Source organism: Onychostruthus taczanowskii, unplaced genomic scaffold, assembly GCF_017590055.1.
Source record: "Onychostruthus taczanowskii isolate IOZ18803 unplaced genomic scaffold, ASM1759005v1 scaffold28, whole genome shotgun sequence".
Taxonomy (NCBI): domain Eukaryota; kingdom Metazoa; phylum Chordata; class Aves; order Passeriformes; family Passeridae; genus Onychostruthus; species Onychostruthus taczanowskii.
Window position 1 is genome coordinate 8,373,678 of NW_024500128.1, and position 18,038 is coordinate 8,391,715.

The 18,038-nt window shown below is 39.6% G+C and overlaps 1 protein-coding gene across 1 annotated transcript in view; it reads left to right on the plus strand.

The window, feature by feature from the left end:
• The window catches only part of DCLK3 (doublecortin like kinase 3), a 29,986-nt gene extending 12,718 nt beyond the window's left edge, over positions 1-17,268 (plus strand). The window contains exons 2-5 of the mRNA XM_041407899.1: positions 414-2,302; positions 10,363-10,495; positions 11,390-11,557; positions 12,518-17,268. Coding sequence (XP_041263833.1) covers positions 414-2,302; positions 10,363-10,495; positions 11,390-11,557; positions 12,518-12,714 — 2,387 coding nt within the window. The 3' untranslated portion in view covers positions 12,715-17,268. The remainder of the gene's footprint in view (positions 1-413; positions 2,303-10,362; positions 10,496-11,389; positions 11,558-12,517) is intronic.
• Positions 17,269-18,038: the final 770 nt, after the last annotated feature.

Consider the following 18,038-nt stretch of genomic DNA (forward strand, 5'->3'; position numbering starts at 1 on the left):
ACAGGGTTTACAGAGGCCAAAATTTCAATTGGGTTCAGAAAGGAATTGAGTGAGTTTATGGGAGATGTATTAATAAGTTAATACTAAACAATCTGGTTGCAATTGTGCTATTCTTTGAGGATTTCTGAAAGATGTGAGGATTTAGAAGAAATATCTGTTTCTATTCAATAGTATTATTTTTTTAATGACATTCCCCTGTCACAAAATGAATTTAGATTTTCTCACAAACTTGACAATGATGGAGTTGCAACTATGTGGAGATACTCCTTAGTGGTATTTAAAAGTTCTTTATAAACCTTGAAATCACCTACCCTTACTCTCTGAGGTCACATGCACTGACACATAGAAAACTATTGCTGCAAGAGGTCTGATGATGCAGAATGATAAATATTCCTGCTTTTTGTTTGCCTTAGGACGTCAAGGCTTGTTGGACCATTCACCACGCAACACAGGCTCAAAAGTAAAAGAGAGGAAACTGCATGGGACTTGTCCTCCTGTTGGTCGTGGAAACTATGAAAAACCATGTTTGAGTGAAAGCAGCCACAGGTCCTCATTTTTCAGTCCCCACAATGGTTTTCACACGATACATTCAGAGCACAGTCCTGTGAAGCCGAGGATAATAACAGTGGTGAAACCCGGGGGACGCACGCTCAGGAGGATAACCTTGCTTCTCAACAGGAGATCAGTCCAGACCTTTGAGCAGCTGATGGCTGACATTTCAGAAGCTCTGGGATTTCCTCGTTGGAAGAATGACCGTGTGAGAAAGCTGTACAATCTGAGAGGCAGAGAAATCCGAAGTGTTTCTGAGTTCTTCAGGGAAGGTGATGCGTTCATAGCTATGGGAAAGGAGCCCCTCACTTTGAAGGACCTGGAGGTGGTATTACAGGAACTTTATCCTGAAAATCCTTATGCTGCCCGTGCTGCCATTCAGACAAATGAGGAGCAGTCCCAAAAACTGAAGGGCAGGCTGTATGACAAGGCCTCGAAAGTAGACAGTGGCTTTGATGAGACAGAAATGGCCAAGAACTGCAGTGATGGCTTGTCTTCCCAGCTGTTAGCTGGACATGAAGGAAAAAGTCAAGCCAAGACAAAGCAAGAGGAAAAAATGAGAACCAAAAAAAAGTGGACTAGAGAGAGCTGGGGTGGTGAGCATGGAGTGAAGCCTTCTAGAAAAACACGAGAAAGTGAAAGGTACCTTAACCATGAGAGGAGTTCTGAGGAAGGCCTAGAAGAGAGTTCTGAGGAGGTGCTGAGGTGTGAGAAATGTGAACAGGAAAGGCAGGCCAGAGAAAAGTTACGGAGGGAAAGGCAGGCTGAAGCCTCGTTTGAGAATAGAGACTTGAACGCAGGCATGTGTCAGAGGTATCATGTAGAAAGAAATACAAAAGCCAGGAGCTGCCGGAAGTCTCCTGAAACCTGTCTGGAGGGTGAGGAAGTTGGCTGGAAAGATAGTGGCGGTAGGAGGATGTGGAAGCCACTACATAGGATTGTTAATGAAGGGCTGGAGAAGCAAAAAAGGAACATTGAGAAAGAAAGGGATATGGAGAAGCATGAAAACCATGGGAAGGAAGTAGTAAAAATCAGGAAGAGTGCTGTAGAAGGGCTGCAGCTATCTCATGAAGTGAAGGAAGATAATGGAAGTAGCTGTGTAATGAACCAAAGTGGCTGGCTAAAGAAAGACACTCTGAGGGATGCTGAGAAAATGTCTAAAACACATAGAGAGGGCAGAGAGGGACAAAGGGCTAAAGAGGAAGCTGCTAGAAGAGAGGGGAATGGCACATGTAGAGAGAGTGACATGACTCGACGAGAAAAAACAGCGGAGCGCAGAGTGAGTAAAGAAGACAACAAAACTCAGGGATTGGAAAACACAAGCCGGAGGCATGCCATTAAAAGCAGAACTGATGTGGAAAAACACTATGAGATTGGCAGAACTATTGGGGATGGGAACTTTGCAGTGGTGAAGGAATGTCGCCATTGTGATTCCAATCAGATCTATGCAATGAAAATTGTTGATAAATCCAAGCTGAAGGGGAAGGAGGACATGATGGAAAGTGAAATCCTCATTATTCGGAGTCTTTCTCATCCCAATATAGTAAGCTTAATTGAGGTGTATGAGACAGAAGCTGAGATCTACTTAATCTTAGAGTATGTCCCAGGAGGGGACTTATTTGATGCAATCATAGAAAGTGTGAAGTTCACAGAGCATGATGCTGCTGTCATGATCACTGACCTGTGTGAAGCACTGGTTTATATTCACAGCAAGAACATTGTCCACAGGGACCTCAAACCAGAGAATCTCTTGGTAAGTATCGTCAAACATTTGCATTTGTGCAGGAATTGAATTTATTTTCCTTCCAATTATGGTTCATTGAATTGTTTTAAGCTAATCCCATACAGAAATAATGTGCTGTGGCAGGACTGTTTGAAAAAATGGGTAAAATTTTGGAGTGAAATTACAATTGCAGTTTGCTTCACATAGATCTGCTGTGCATTGCAGATAGCAGTGATTTCAGAAAGAAACTCAAGTAAAAATTATCAGATGTTCGGGGGTAGTGAGCATTTGTATTTTTCAGATATCAAACTTGTTACTTAGCATCTGACTTTTAGGTGTCCAAGGGTCAATCATAAAGCATCCTCCTTGCAGACTAAGGGTTATTAAAATGGCTAAATTATCTTATTTATTTGTTGGACTTTTTGTCCACTGCATTTGTATATCTTGCAGACCAGTGTGCAAGTCCTCTAATATAGTGATTTCTATCTTGTGACAATTTCTTTGCTTAGAAGCACAAGTACTATGCCATTGATTTAAATAATCTGACAGTGAAGTGTTTTGGTGAATACAGCATTAAAGTCAGCTCAAATAGTAACTTCATGCCAAAGAGAAAAATTCTTGTTTCCATCACATTTCTGAGGCTGCATTCTTTGCATCCAGCACTGAAGTCAACAGAGTTATTGACGTGTGTGAATATGCATAGAAATGTTTGTAGTATTGACACTTCCCAGTTGTATAACTTCACATTGTGGACTGTAACAGTAAACAACTCTCCCTTTCTAAGTGTGTGTTACACTTTTGTATTAGGCTTCCAAATTTCCTAATAAACAGATAAATAGCAAGTATTTGCCAGTCTCTAACAAATTGGATTTTATCAGCTTTTTGGAAGTTCAAGGTTAGCCAAACAAAAAAAGTAATGGATTATTTGGTCCTGTGGGCCATTCAGTGCTTTTAAAAGAATTAATTTTGCACAGAGATCAGTGTGAATTTCTGGAGAAATGCAGAGGCTGCACAAGGCTGGGCTGAAACAGTTTGCTCCCAAACTTTTAAACTAAGCAATAGCTTCTTTATTAGGTCCTGTTATGAATTCTGCTTAGTTTAATGAAAATCTTTGGTGTGTGATCTCTGTGGAAATAAAAGAATGAATGCAACTCTGAATGCAGTGAATGCAAGTGGCTGGTTTGCAGGAAGAAGTGAGCTTGTAGGCCCTGCCTTTGTGTTTCATTTGCACAGAGTTTGAACAAAACTTCACACAGAACTGCATGGCTTTTTCCAGAAGCTGATTTTCCATTATGAACCATGTCCTGCTCTTTCCTATTTGCTGAAAATAAGCTAGTGCTCAGTGAAACACCTGAGATCTGATGCTTCATTTCCCTCTATAATACATAATCATCACAGTGATGTGGATAAGCAAAGAAGGGCAAGATAAAGCTCTGTTCCGGTTGTTTTCACATTTACAGAACTGCAAAACAGAGAATGCTGGGCAGTGGCAGCATTGTGTAGCTCTGAAATAATCACATTGCCCATTGTGAAAGTCGGAATACATTTTTCAAGGACAGAGCAGCTCCCAGACTGTAGGTATTTTGTCATGCAAGAACAGTGTTACCTAAACACTGCAGGACATAAAATTTTACCTGTTCTAGTTTCAAATTGCTGTTAATTTTCTGTGCACACCAGTATTAGATACCATGTACACAAAGTATGCTTTTGAAAAGCAAGTCTATTCAACCATGCAAATGAGTTTATAAGGTCTTGATAGTATTGACTAGGTCACCTGCTATCTAGTAAGTATTCCTATAAAGACAGGCCATTTGAGCAAGATTCTGGGGTTTCTGTCTTTTTAGTGTGCTGCCTCTGTCTCTTTAGAGTGGCTGGGGCAGCAAAGTAGGAAGGAGAGCTGCCACTAATTTTACCATCAGCCAGTGCTGAACAGTAACAAACAGCATTGAAGCAAATTTCATGGGTTCATTGGCTTTTGGCGGAGCAGGAGCATCAGGAGATGAAGGAAAGTGCTTCAAGATCCAACATCATGCAGAGATGTCCCTGTTTGTGGGATACCTCTTTTTACAATGAGGATGTTTAAATCTGAATTAGTCTACCTAGACTTTGTACACAAAGGTCAAAATATAAGTATGTACTTTTAGGCTGTTGACTTGTTTGTCTTACTTTGGGTCTTCTTTTGGTCAGGTGATCTTGTAATATTTATCTACTGTTTTTCCCCTTTGAGAAAATGGGAAATGGAAGAATAAGGATCCTTGGTCTATTTTACTAAGGAAATGTGTATGTCTATTATGAACCTGCTTTGTGTGAGAATCTAACCCTATTCCTAATGACTTTTAAACATATTGGCTAATTGTCATAAGAGACGACAAAGAAGCAGCAATCTGGGAAAAAAATATTTCCCTAAGTTTCATGAAAATAAGCGACTAGGGAAAGAAGGAAAACAGTTTCTGTCCCCACAGAAGAAAAGACAGAAATATACTTTGATGTCTAGTAAATTGTAAAATTATTGGCACAAGAGAAAGTTGGAAACCTGGTGTAGCTGTTTGTTCACTGCTGCTCAGTTTCTCTTATGGAACTGTCCTCTAGTTACAAACTTCTGTACCAGGCCACCATCATCCTTTCTGCTTTTTCCCCTCCCTCTTTCGTGACTGTGTCTGCCCACATTGATCAGGCTCCTCGCAGCATAGCTGTGAGGCAGAAGGGTGGTGACTTGCGCTACAAAAACAAAATCTGTTTGACAGCTGGTGTGAAGACAGCTGCTACGACTCCCTCCCATCTGCTAACAGAATCACCTCATCGAGGACTAGGTGTTCAGCAAGAAAACCTTTGCTGCCAAGGATGGGCAGTGTGGTGTGTTTGGTCTCACAGATGAAGCCAGTCACTTCTTTCATGCCCCCTCCTGGAGCAAGATTTGCTGGCAAGGTTTTTTGGTAAGGGACTGTTTAATTCTACAGCTGCTGGCATTTCTTCACTTGTGAGTGAGAAATTAATGCCCAAAATGTGGTGGTTTTTTTTCCATGTTGTAGCTGTAAAAGACATAAAGTCCCCCCTTTATATAGGGGGGAAGGGGGAGGGCTGTATTTGCGATTGTGTACTCATCTCCTTGTACATTTCCCTCATTCTGATAATTCAACACTCAGCTGCATAAATGTTATAGCTTTTTGTGCATTGAGATTGTCCCTCAGCCCCTTTTTGTCTTGCTCAAGTTTTCATGTATGTGTGAGAACTTCAAGTATAGCCTTTCTGCCCTTGAGTTTTGTGACACTATTTACATATATACAAAGGACTGTCCATTTTCCAACACTGTTTACATATTTACAAAGCACTGTCAGTTTCCTGAGTGCATGTGAGTCAAACTCCTGTTTAACCACTTACCTGTCGTAACTTTCATAATTTTCTGTAAGATTTTTCATACAGATTCTTCTAGCTAGCAGCAAGGAATGTCTGACCCTCAAATGTGTGAGCAGTAATTTTTCTTAAGCTCTATCTATTTCCCATATACAAAATGTCACATGGGCTAACTGGCTTTCATGATGTCCATACGATGACTCTGTGCTACCATATACATGTGCATACAGGGAACTATTAATGTCTTAAATCATTATGAATTTAAACATACTGATTAATTTCACAAGGTAGATGTGAAGTCAAGAGCATTAAGTACTGGGAGTCATCCACAGACAGGACAGAAGGAGAAAGATTTTTTTTTTTTTGTTGTTTTTTCCCTTTGAAGATGAATTTGCTCTTGTATTACAGTCTTCTGATTCTATGGCTGGTCAGGCAGTATTCTAATATTCTGACATGTCATCTGTATTTGAGTAAGTAGTGTGTAGTTGACTTGACTGCCTTTAGTCCAAGGCCAACAGATGCTGTATTTGTATGGCCTAATTTGGCTGTCTATAGAAAGTATATGAAGTGTACTGGTCCTTCTTACCTCAATTAAGTCTATAGGCAGGCAGCACTATTTTTGCTTTGTTCTCACCATTGCGTGGAATACACACTGTGGATGTCAGAGGTTTGATTTCTCTTGAGCGGGTTGTGCATTTCTGTAATACTGCTATGAGGCAGTAGTCTGGCCTTGGGAACGATTAAAAAGAATATGAGAAGCTTTTATTTCTACAGTGAAGCATACTTGCATGCTCAAGGTGATGCCAGCTGATGGGAAGGTAGACTGGACAGTAGGAAACTGGGGATGAGGGGAATTCTCTGAGCTGACTGAGTTGTTCTGGGCACAGTGTTAGTGAAGCTGCTGAGAAGTTCTGCGGTGAGGTTTTCAGGCTTGCTGACAGGTTACATGCTGTCTCTGAAGTGATTGTCACAAAGTTGTGAAAATATACCCACCGTGCCCGCTGTTCCTACCTGCTCCTTTATTAAGTAAAGTGGAAGCTCAGTGGTTTTGTCCTGAAAGAACAGATGGTGCTGTGTTGCCACCTTGTGCTGTAATGGGAGATTAGGAGTCTGGCATCCTGAGAAAATAAAAAGTGCAACGGTGCATTTTTCAAAGCAAGAAATCTCCTGAAGATTTTGGGATTAAGACTGTTGTGTTCTCTACCCTTCCACAACTCTGCTGTTTTCTAACAATGTATATAAACGTTTCAGTTGTTTGTATTAGTACAGTAGCATGCAGGCTAGTTGAAATTCCATGTGACATGCTTTTCTTATATAATTAAAAAAAATATATATATAATAGGAAAATACATCCATGCTCATATTTTTGTATTGCATGTGAAATTTAGCATTTCAATTGTGAATTTTTGTAACCTCTTAACACTATTATCCCTACTGGTAGAATATAAATTCTATACATAGATGTTGTTCTACAAAGCAAGTGTTACTTTTATAATTTTTTTTGTCATTTTTGTCAGTTTGTGTCCACAGCGCATGATGGCAAAAGATTGTCACTTAGTTGCCTAATGTAATAGAGAAAATGGTTGTGGCATTTTAGCTTCTTCTTGCAGAAGTTTTGACTGCATGGTTGTAGTAAACTTTATTTTCAGTTTCATACTGAAAAATATAGTTTCATGGAAGAGCAGCAAAAAAACCCACCAAATATTTTGCTTAATCAAAACTAGAAGAATGCACAAGGGCACTGCTGGTTCATGGAGAACTTCTTGTCCCCTGGGACCCCCAGCTCCTTCTCTGCAGAGCTACTTTCCAGCTGGCCAGCCCCCAGTCTGTACTGATGCATGGGTTATTCCTGCCCAGATTTTGAAGCCTGCATTTGTCTTTGTTAAATTTCAAAAGTTTTTTTTTGCCCTGCCTGAATCTCAGGTCTGTTGAGATCCTTCTAAATGGCCACATAGCATTCTGGGGCATCAGTCACTCCTCCCAGTTTTGTGCACTTAAGAAAAAAAGAAAAAGGTTAAAAGGGATTAGTAGGCTTTACTGTATTATTTTGTAATGCAATACTTTTTTTGTCTCTCAAAAAGAAAAAAAAAACACAAGAAGACCGAACCCATTTTGCTTAATCAAAATTGGATGTGTGCCTACAGTTTCCATAAAGATGATTAATGGGGATTAGTCAACTATAATGTATAAGAGTAAATTTTGTCACATCTGTGCCGTTAGTTACCTGGTAATAGAGACCATACTGAATTTTTGGCTTTCTTAAGCCATGTCTGATGACTAAGTATGAGGTGTTAAAGCACAGAGTATACCTGTCACATAATATTTGTGACATGGACAGTTTGTCCATTCAAAACCAAGTCCAGGTTTACTTGGCTTTTTTGTGGACATTTTAGCTGCTGATCTGTTCCCCATAGTTTCAGGGACAAACAGTTTTTCATTTCAAGGAAATTAATGACTTTTTTTACCTCTCAAAGAATATTTGAGTATCAGTCACTAGTATTAAGCATACTGATTTATATAATTATACTGCTTCATTGTTTATGACTTTGCCTTTGAATATGGAATCTTAGAAAGGTTTAAGTTGGAAGAGACCTTTAAAGGTCACCTGGCCCCAGCCATTGTAATGAGCAGGGGCGTCTCAACTAGACCAGGTTGCTCAGAGCCCTGTCCAGCCTGACTTGGAATGTTGCCAGGGATAGAGTGTCTACCACCTCTGTGGGCATCCTGTTCTGGTGTTTTGCTACCCTCATCATGAAGCATTTATTTTTATTATCTAGTCCAAATCTACTCTCCTTCAGTTTAAAGTTACTGCCCCTTGTCTGTGCTGCAGGCCCTGCTAAAAAGCCTGTCCCCATCTTACTTTTAAGCCCCCTTTAATTGTTGAAAGGCCACAGTAAGGTCTGTCTGGAACCTTCTTTTCTTCAGGCTGAACAACCACAACTCTTGCAGCTTTCCTCACAGGAGGGGTGCCCCATCCCTCTTTCCCACCCTCCCCTGGACTCGCTGCAACAGGTCCATGTCCTTCCTGTGCTGGGACCCCAGAGCTGGATGCAGCACTGCAGGTGGGCTCTCACCAGAGTAGAGCAGAGAGGCTGAATCCCCTCCCTTGCCCTGCTGGTCACGCTGCTTTGGATGCAGCCCAGGATATGGCTGGCTTTCTGGACTGCACCTGCACATTGCCAGCTCATTCCAGTTTTTCATCCACCAGCTACCCCAAATTGCTCTTCTCAGGGCTGCTCTCAATCCATAACCCAGTCTGTATTGATACCAGGGATTTCCCCAGTTCAGATGTAGGACCCTGCATTTGTCCATGTTGAACCTAACGAGGCTCAACCTTCTTGAGCTTGTTAAGGTGCCTCTGGATGACATCCCATCCTCCAGACATGTCAAACTCATCACTCAGCCTGGTGTTGCTTGCCAGCTTGGTGAGGGTGTGCTCAGTCCCACTGTCTATGTCATTAACATTTCATTTCTGAAAATAACCCTTCATTAACTGCATTATAAAGTAATGCTAAAGACCAATGCATACAAAATTAGAATTGGAGAAGGTGTTTTGACTACTTGCCAGGTGGATGTAGGAGATGAGAACTGCTGAAAAGGCCCAATTTGGAAGGTCATTCTGCATGAACCTATTTCTATAGCTCTTGCTATATTAGTAACCATTAATAACCTAGTTTCAGGGCAGCAGGTAGAGTATCAGAGTAATTTGGAAAGAACATAAAGCTTTTGTTGGTTTGTATTTTGTTGTTAGACCAGCATGATGGAGATACACTTTCCATGTGTCTTGGTTTTCACTGGTGCAGTGCTGTACTTTGGATTTAGTACGAGGATGACATTGATAACGCACCGATATTTTGGTTATTGCTCAGCACTGCTTATCCTAAGTCAAGGAATTCTCAGCATCCCATGCTCTGCCGGATAGCAGATGTACCAAAAGTTGGGAGGGAGCATGGCCAGGGCAGCTGACCCAAAAGCATATTACATGCCATGGAACATTATGCTCAGTAAATAAACTGAGGAGAGTTGGCCAGGAGTTGCTGGGCTGTGCTGGGGGACGGGCTGGGCTGGGGGTCAGTGGGCAGTGAGCAATTGCATTGTGCAGCCCTTGTTTTTCTTGAGTTTTATTCCTTTTTCTTGCTCTTGCTCTCTCCCTCTCCCTGACCATCTTCTCATTATAGTTGTTACTATTCCTACTGTTATTATTATTATTATACTTTAATAATTTCAATTATTAAATTGTTCTTCTCTCAAGCCACTATTTTTGGGTTCTCCTTCCCATCCCACTGCGGGCAGGCAGAGAATGAGTGATGAGCAGTTGTGTGGTACTTAGTTGCTATCTGGGGCTAAAAAACAAAATCAATATATGGGCTCATTGCATTTAAGTCCACAGCATTCTTCTTTGCTTTCCCAGGGAAAAAGAACAGTTTATTTTCTCAAGAGGAAATAATATTATTTAATTGATTCTTGGTTATTTTTTGCTCCTTCTATTAATTTCTTGGAAATTGCAGTGTGCCAGAGTTTGTAGAGCAAAGTTTTCTTTTTTCCATAATTGCTTATCCTCTTAAATAAATGCACCCTCTTAGTGTGTGGGGGGAAAAGAGCCATGTTCTGAAGACTGTTTCCATTATTAGTATTATTATTAGAACTCCCTCCTGTTTAATTTTCTGCTTCCTGTATATTTTGCTGTTTTAAAATGCATCTGGACTAAACATATATGTATATATTTTGCTTGGATATAGGTTCAGCACAATGCAGATAAATCTACTACACTGAAACTGGCAGATTTCGGCCTTGCTAAGCAGGTTACAAAACCCATATTTACTGTCTGTGGAACACCAACGTATGTTGCTCCTGAAATACTTGCTGAGAAGGGTGAGTGTATATATTTTTAATTTGTCAAAATCTTTCAATTATGCTGAACTTTCTAATAATGGAAATAGTCCAGAATGTTTCAACCTACTGAAATATCTTTTCAGGGTAGGAGGTTGGCTAGCAGTGTAATTTGAGAAAGGAAACCTCTTAGTTTTTAACAAATACAAGCATGGCATTAGTTATATTTGCATTATTAGTGTCTGTGCTAATACATCACTGACTTCCAAGCAGATGAGCCATAAAATATCATAGATAGTAATAGCTGAAGAGGGGAAAATGACCAAAAGTTCATGTTTCAGCCCATTTCGTCAATGTAATCCAAACAACTTTCCAAAGCCCCTGATGATACAAAGTCATTGTGAACGTGTATGTTAAATTTATGTAACAATTCAAAACATATTTTGCATCACAAGGAATTTTGAAGATTTCATCTCCAAAAAGATTCAGTTCTGGAAAGAAGTCAGTTTTGTTGGTGACTCAAACAAATCTATTTCTGGTTTTTGTTCTGCGGAGCTGGGTTGCATGTCTCCAGTTATATCCAATTTCAATGGAAACTTGGCACTCTTAGTTCTTTTTCGAAGGGAATCTGAGGATGACTATTTTAGAAATACGTGCTCTGTTTTCTCAATTAGTCTCCAGTTAACACTGGCCTTGTGAGACAGTGTTTGTGAAACATGTTATGGAAAAGAGAGACTCTGTGAGAGCTGTAGCTAATAATGGGCAGCTTGTAAGTGTGGTGTACCAGCCACTCATTCTTTTGCCCACCTCATCTTTTTGAGGAACTGAGCAGAGATTCTGGGTTTCTTTTTCATTCTATTTCCAAGAAGCACTTGCCTTGCAGTTGTGAGGTTTTTTCTCTAAAACAAGACTTACGGTTTGTCCCTTCCTCCTTAGGCTATGGCCTCGAAGTAGACATGTGGGCAGCTGGTGTGATCCTTTACATCCTGCTCTGCGGTTTTCCCCCTTTCCGCAGTCAGGACCGTGATCAAGAGGAGCTGTTCCAGATCATACAGCTGGGTCACTACGAGTTCCTGTCCCCTTACTGGGACAATATTTCTGCAGGTAAGATTCTGCACTTACAGCAGATCTGAGAAGTGGCAGTCTTCCCTGAAGTGGGAGAAACTCTTTTTTCAGGGGAGTAGGCTTGATCAACTTGGGGTGTTTTATGGCTCTCTCTTGTGTGAATCTGTGCTTTAAATGTGAATTTAGTGCTCTGGTGCTATCGACGGCTGTGTTTCTGCATATTAGTTCAGAATGCTTTAATGGAGTCCTCAATTCCTCCCTTCTGAAGCAAAAGCAAGGATTTTTCTCATCTTGTTTATGTGTCTCTGCAGAAAAAGGTGTCAAAATAAACTCAAGGACTCTGTTAGTTTTTAGAGATGTTATAAAAAATCTCAAAAGCTGAGAATGAAAGCCTTGCCCTGCAGAACACTGTCGATTTCCTGTTGACAATGGGGTCAGCAGGTAGTAGTTGTTCTTTCTCACAGGGTAGTACAATGTCTTTTGTGGACTCTTCAAAATCAGAAGCCCTAGAACTCCTTTAATTCCTGTCTTTTAAAAGACTTGTTCCACAGCATTGTACAACATTTATGCCTCCTAAGGGATGAGATACCCAGTGCTCATTCCTGTGAATTTGAGCACTTAGCCCGGTGCCTTCAGCACACTTTTGAGATTAAATTCCCTTCACTTTCTCCTCTGTTTCTGAAGGGGAGAATGACACCAGCCATGAAGATATAATATTTTCTGTCACTAACTCTAACTGCAGCTGTTAGAATAGCTCCTGGGGATAGTTACAAAAACCATGGTAAAACTAATGAAAAAAGTAAGAAGGACTTTTGTGTGGGTATAACTGTCACCATCAAAGAATGGCTAGGGTTGGAAGTGACCACGGTGGGTGATGTGTTTCAAACACCCTGCTCTAGCAGGGTCATGCTAGAGCACATTGCATAGCATTGCACATCCTGGAGCATGTTGCACACCACTGTGCTTCACCGCTCTCCCCTTTGCTTTCTTCCATAACAGCAGCAAAAGACCTCATCACCAGGCTGTTGATAGTGGATCCCCAGAAGCGCTACACAGCACGTCAAGTACTTCAGCACCCCTGGATCAGAACAGCCGGGAAAACTAACAGCAGGAATTTGCAGAGGGAAGTGACCATAAACATTGAGCGCCATTTCCGGGCCCAGCGCCGAAAGGAAGTTGTTGATGAGTCCACATGAAATCTTTCAAGCTCATTTTGTCTTCTTTTTATTGATTAACAAATCATTTATGTTTTCTTTTCTGAACAAATTGGGAATTTAATGTGTAGCTGTTGGTGGCTATTGCCATGCCTTTTTTTTTGATTCTGAGATTCTGAAGGACAGAGATCAAATTCACATCCACCTCCTCTGATGTTACTTGGCCCTCTTGCTGTTGAAAGCAGTGGGGACCAGATAAATTTGGGCTTTTACATCTTTTACAAATGTTTGCTTCTGTGACTCACACTAGTGTTGAGTCTTCTCTCATCCTTTTTGTATGATATCCTCCAGGAGTTTTGTGTTTGTAATGTTTTCAAAATAGCTGTCTGCATACATGTCTTGCACTAATTCTTTAAACAGTCTTTTCACTAATTCCTTCTAGCCACAGAGAAGGAAGAATAAAAAGTAGAAATATTCTTTAGCTGTAGGATATATTAAATAAACAGCCAGATACTGCATTTATTAGGTTATGAGGGAATGCAAACCCTTATTGACTAAATCTTATGTTTTATGATATCTCCCTTGGCCACATCTTTCATTGGTTTTTCAGGGTAATAGATGGTACAATGTTCCTGTTACAAGAAGGTGGTGCTGTGTACTATGTAGGTTTCATTTGTTTTTAGAAGGTGGAAGATATGGCTAATACCTTTTCAAGGTTCAAATAATAACAAGTTTCAAAGAGGTTTTCTTCCTACTCTGGGAAGTAGGAACTTAGGCAGTTCTTCTAAGGGTGCTTTGCTTTTTTTCCCAAAATCATAATTATGGAGTGGTAACTTAGTCATTTTTCCATATTGAGTTTTTTCCCCTCTTGGAGACATCCATGTGCATCTGTGACTTTTCCATGCTGATGAAGAAGAAAAAGCTGGGAAATTGTGACTAAAGTTAACCCTTGCCTTCACAGTTTCCCTTTCATCAACACACTTTTTCACTGTAGTTTAGAATTGTTTTGTTTGGTTGGTTGGATTTTTCCATCTCTTGCCCTCGCTGTGACCTTTTTCTCCTTGCTTCCATGAGAATAGGCAATGGGATGAAATTAAATGAAAATCCAGCTTGAGGAAAAACAACTTGTTGGCTGTGGAAAGGTCTCCCGGGGGAAGCATCAGATGCTCTATTGCATGTGGTTTTTAATATTTTTATTGGATGCAGTTTTAAAGAAATCCTGCAGGGGGAAAATTAAAGCCGAGAGAGGGGCCATGACCTAGACCAGCTTTTGAATCTCAGAACTTTTGATTGATTAATTAAATTTAAAAAGCATTTGAGTTTTCCATTTTATAATTCTTTGTCCTCAAGTTCCATGTGCTAGCAAATAATATTGATGTTAGAATATCAGTGGTGTTGGCACTGAATACACAGCCTGTAGAAATAAGGGAGGGTGTTTTACACTTGCAGAGCTGCTTCTCTGCCTATGTATTTCATAGTGAGAAATGTCAGAAGCATTTCAGAATCAGTGAAACATTTTCACAACTATATGAACCAGAATATTATTTTTTGGTGAGTGCTAATATTTTGTGTGAACTTGCTGAATAACCAAAAAGTGTAGGGTGCTGTCATCATGTTTCTGTTTCATCTTGTGACTGTTTTTCTGCAAGAATTATGTATAACAGTAGAGATCATTTGACTCTTAAAGGAGAATTGCACTTTAAATTGATTTAGCTTATTTCTAATACTTACTGGAATAAGACTTGCTGTGGAGTTCCAGACTTGGTGAAACAAACCAATCAAATCTTTACTGTATGCCCAAGTAGTAGCTCTATAATATGTCATACTTCAGCTTTGGAGTCTCTGAGTCAGGAAGACTTTTCCTTTTCCTGAAAACAAGAATGGATTTAAGTGCTTCCCTGAGTTAAGGGAACCTAATGTTATAAAAGCATTACATCATATTTGAGTACTAGTAATAATGTATCATCTGTTAATTTAAGTCTATTTTGGATAGGAAACTGTGGAAAAATAGCTTCTGATGTGCAATACTATATTTTGTAATTATCTTATTTTTAATATAGTTGTTTAGGAATAAAGTCTGAAGTGACACAAATATTTAATCAACAATGAATATGAAAGTTTGGAGATTGTGTTACAAGTTGCCTTTTTCACCTTTAAGAACCTGTCTGCAGCCTTATTCATAGTGCAGAAGATGGCAAATTTGCTTGTAACGATTATAAAAGTAATTATTTTTTCAATAATTTTGTTCTTCTTTCATGTTCTCTGTGTTCCAGAGAGGCTAAATATGGACTCTGCCAGGTGGTCACTGCATGGCACCTGTAAGTACAGATGCTGCTGTGGCAGGGCTGAGGCACAGGTTTGTCACTGTTGCTAATAGATGTGTGGCATTAGGCCCTCCTTCTTCAGGTTGGAGGCTGAAAAAGCTTCCAGGTGCTTCTCAGGGTTTTTACTTCTTTCTTTCTCTCCTACTTAATTATTCCTTCTTTTCTCTTTTTGCTTCCAGTGTTCTTGCTCTATCTCTGTGCTGTCCAAGGGAGTCCAGGTCCCCAGACATTATGGTTTAATTTACTTGTAGCAATGAAAACCCATATGATTTTGGAGAGCTCAGCCTCAAGCTTTGCTTGCAGGTGTTGAAAGTAATATTAAGCAGGACTAAGAAAAAAATGGTGAAAATCCCCTCTCATCTCCTACTGCCATTTCTCAGGCTTTTCTTTTCCCTCTGTGTGACATTCCAATGCAGACTTCATCTTTATGCTCTGTAAGAGGGATTCTAATATATGAACCATGTTCACACTCCGTGATTGAGGATTATCACTGTTCTTCCTTTCCTGACATTTTTCTAATGTATTTTGTCTCCTTTTGTTCTGGAGTCATCTTCCCCTTAATATTTTTATTTCTTGATTTGTTCCTTTCTCTACAGTATGTCTGAGGAAGCTCAAAGCTGGGAGAGATTATAGACTCAGAGCAGATTCCTGCTGATTTGTTAGGGAAAAGAAATATCCCTTCTTGCACTTCCTTAAGTCTTTGTAGATTAGATTCTCGTATGGCTTTATATTCCACTGAAAATAAAACAAGTGGAACAAGTGTCCTCATCCCTTTAAATACTGACAGTGAAGAGAGTCTGAATATATCACCAAGATAAACAACCAAGAGCTAAATGCAAAATATTAATTAATATTGCAGACCTCAACAGGAAAGTTCCACTTCCAGAGGATTTGCTGGGTCTAAGGCAATAGAAGGCAAGAACCTGTTTGTTTGTTGTAAGCTTTAGCAAATCAGCTGAGTAGGAATCCTTTCATGCCTCTTCAAAGGTATTGTTTGGTTCCTAACTCATAATGCAGATCCTGATCAAGTTCTAGTTATTCCAGGGTTATTTCTTTACTATCTGGTATTGACTATTCAAAAAATATTCTCCTTTTAGAAACCAGTGGCTCTCCATCATCTTTAACCATTGACTTGCCTCTTCTTTAGCTGGTTGCAGCTTTTAAGCATGATTGCATATTTTCATGCCCTAACTGTAATATTTCTCAGACTTGAAGCAAGCACAAAATCCAGGCATGTAGAATTGAATCAATGTTTCATTTGGTAGTAAAATACATGCCTAATAGACAGAGTTGGTGAAATCTTCACAGGTTAATAATGGTGAAATCTTCACAGGTTAATATGTTTTTCTCCAGGAAATTCTGGCCTTAGAAATGGGAATGAGCAAAAAATTTTGGAAGTATTTAGGCATGTGAAACTGAGAAAAAGACTGATGCTTCACACTGCATGGTGCATAACTGCCTGAAAATGAACAATGGGAATTTGGTCATTGCTCTTATATTTGGTCTCCTACTATTTAAAAATGTGTGCCCAGGAGACCTGTGATTGAATCTTGTCAGTACAGCAGAGACTGTTTCCTCTGAGACACAGACTTCTATTCAGGGACCTTCTTAATCTGAGATTGTTCAGCAGCCATGTGGAATAGCTGGATTCAAACACCATCAAACTGGCCACCTTGCTTCTGACTGGAATTATAGGTGGATTTCCTGTATCTCTGTTACTACAATTTTTGGCTGTAGGGTGATGGAGGGATAGTGGGATGTTATCCCCCAAGCTTAGGCCTCTTGGGGTTTGGTCCTCTTGTTAAAGTGAACTTTCAGGAGTCGACTGCTTGCTTTTTGGCAAGTACCCAGATTTGGGGAAGTGTTCAATCTGCTTGAAATTATAATAAATTTGCTGTGCTTATAAAGTGATCTTCCCAAAGACACATAAGTATCACTCTTAAATATTTTTCCTATAATTTCTTCTGTCACCTGGATTTCTTTTAATTTTAGCAATGTAAGGAAAATGCTTTTTATGTTTCTGGGCATGCATTTTTCTGTCTTTTTTAAGTCCATGAGTAATATTTCACTGTTGACATTCTCGTTCCTGAAAGGAATTATGGGCACTTTAACTGGGCTGACAGTGTATATTGGCACTGTTTGTTCTACAATATGGTTTATTTGTAACTTGGCTGAAGATATAATTTTCTAAATTAAAACACATTGTAGACTTCAGCAGAAAAGTTGTTATTCCTCCCCCTGTACCTCCAATAAAGGTAAATTATACAGAAAATGTTATGTTTCCGTTCTTTCCAATAAATTGGGAAACAAATGTGTGGCCAAGTATTTTGAGTCGGTTTTTTTGTTTTGTTGTGTTTTGTTTCTTCTGGCAATGTATCTATTTGGAAATGCTTGTTTTAAAAGGTTTGCAATTTCAGTAAGTATTGTGTATCCCTTCATTTATGAGTAGCAAAACCTGTTTTAATGCTGCAGTCCTTTGAATACTTACAGCTGTGTTTTTCTTTGCTGCTGCATGTAATCCCATTAAAACCAACACAAATCTTTGCACAGAACTGGAGCTGAGATTTATTCTACCACCATTTTTTGCCCCATATTGTCTTATTCATATATGTTTTGTTGTTAGAGCCATCATGACAATCAGACTTAGCTGCACTTATGCTTAATGCATACAGGACTGATTTCTCCCATCATTAAACTTTTTCTGTAAAATTCAAGTTTGTTTAGAAAAAGGTTTGCTTTGTGGAAACAGGCATTCTATTTGAAATTGAGTTGCTTGCAAAAAGTGGCTTTTTCAAAGGAGACTGTTTCTTAGTAGCTTGTGTATATTTCAGTTCTGTTATTAAAAATGGTATTTTCCCACACGCCTGCAGTATCTCCTGAAGCAGTGGAAATGAAACCGTGTCTAGGATATTGATGGTGTTTTTTGAAGAAGCTACCTTCTCTGCATGTGAGCTTGTGTGACAAAGTGGCTGCCAGTGAGAAAAGTTTATTGCATATTGGTCCTTAAAGACATCACAGCCTCCTCATTACTCTAAGAATAAC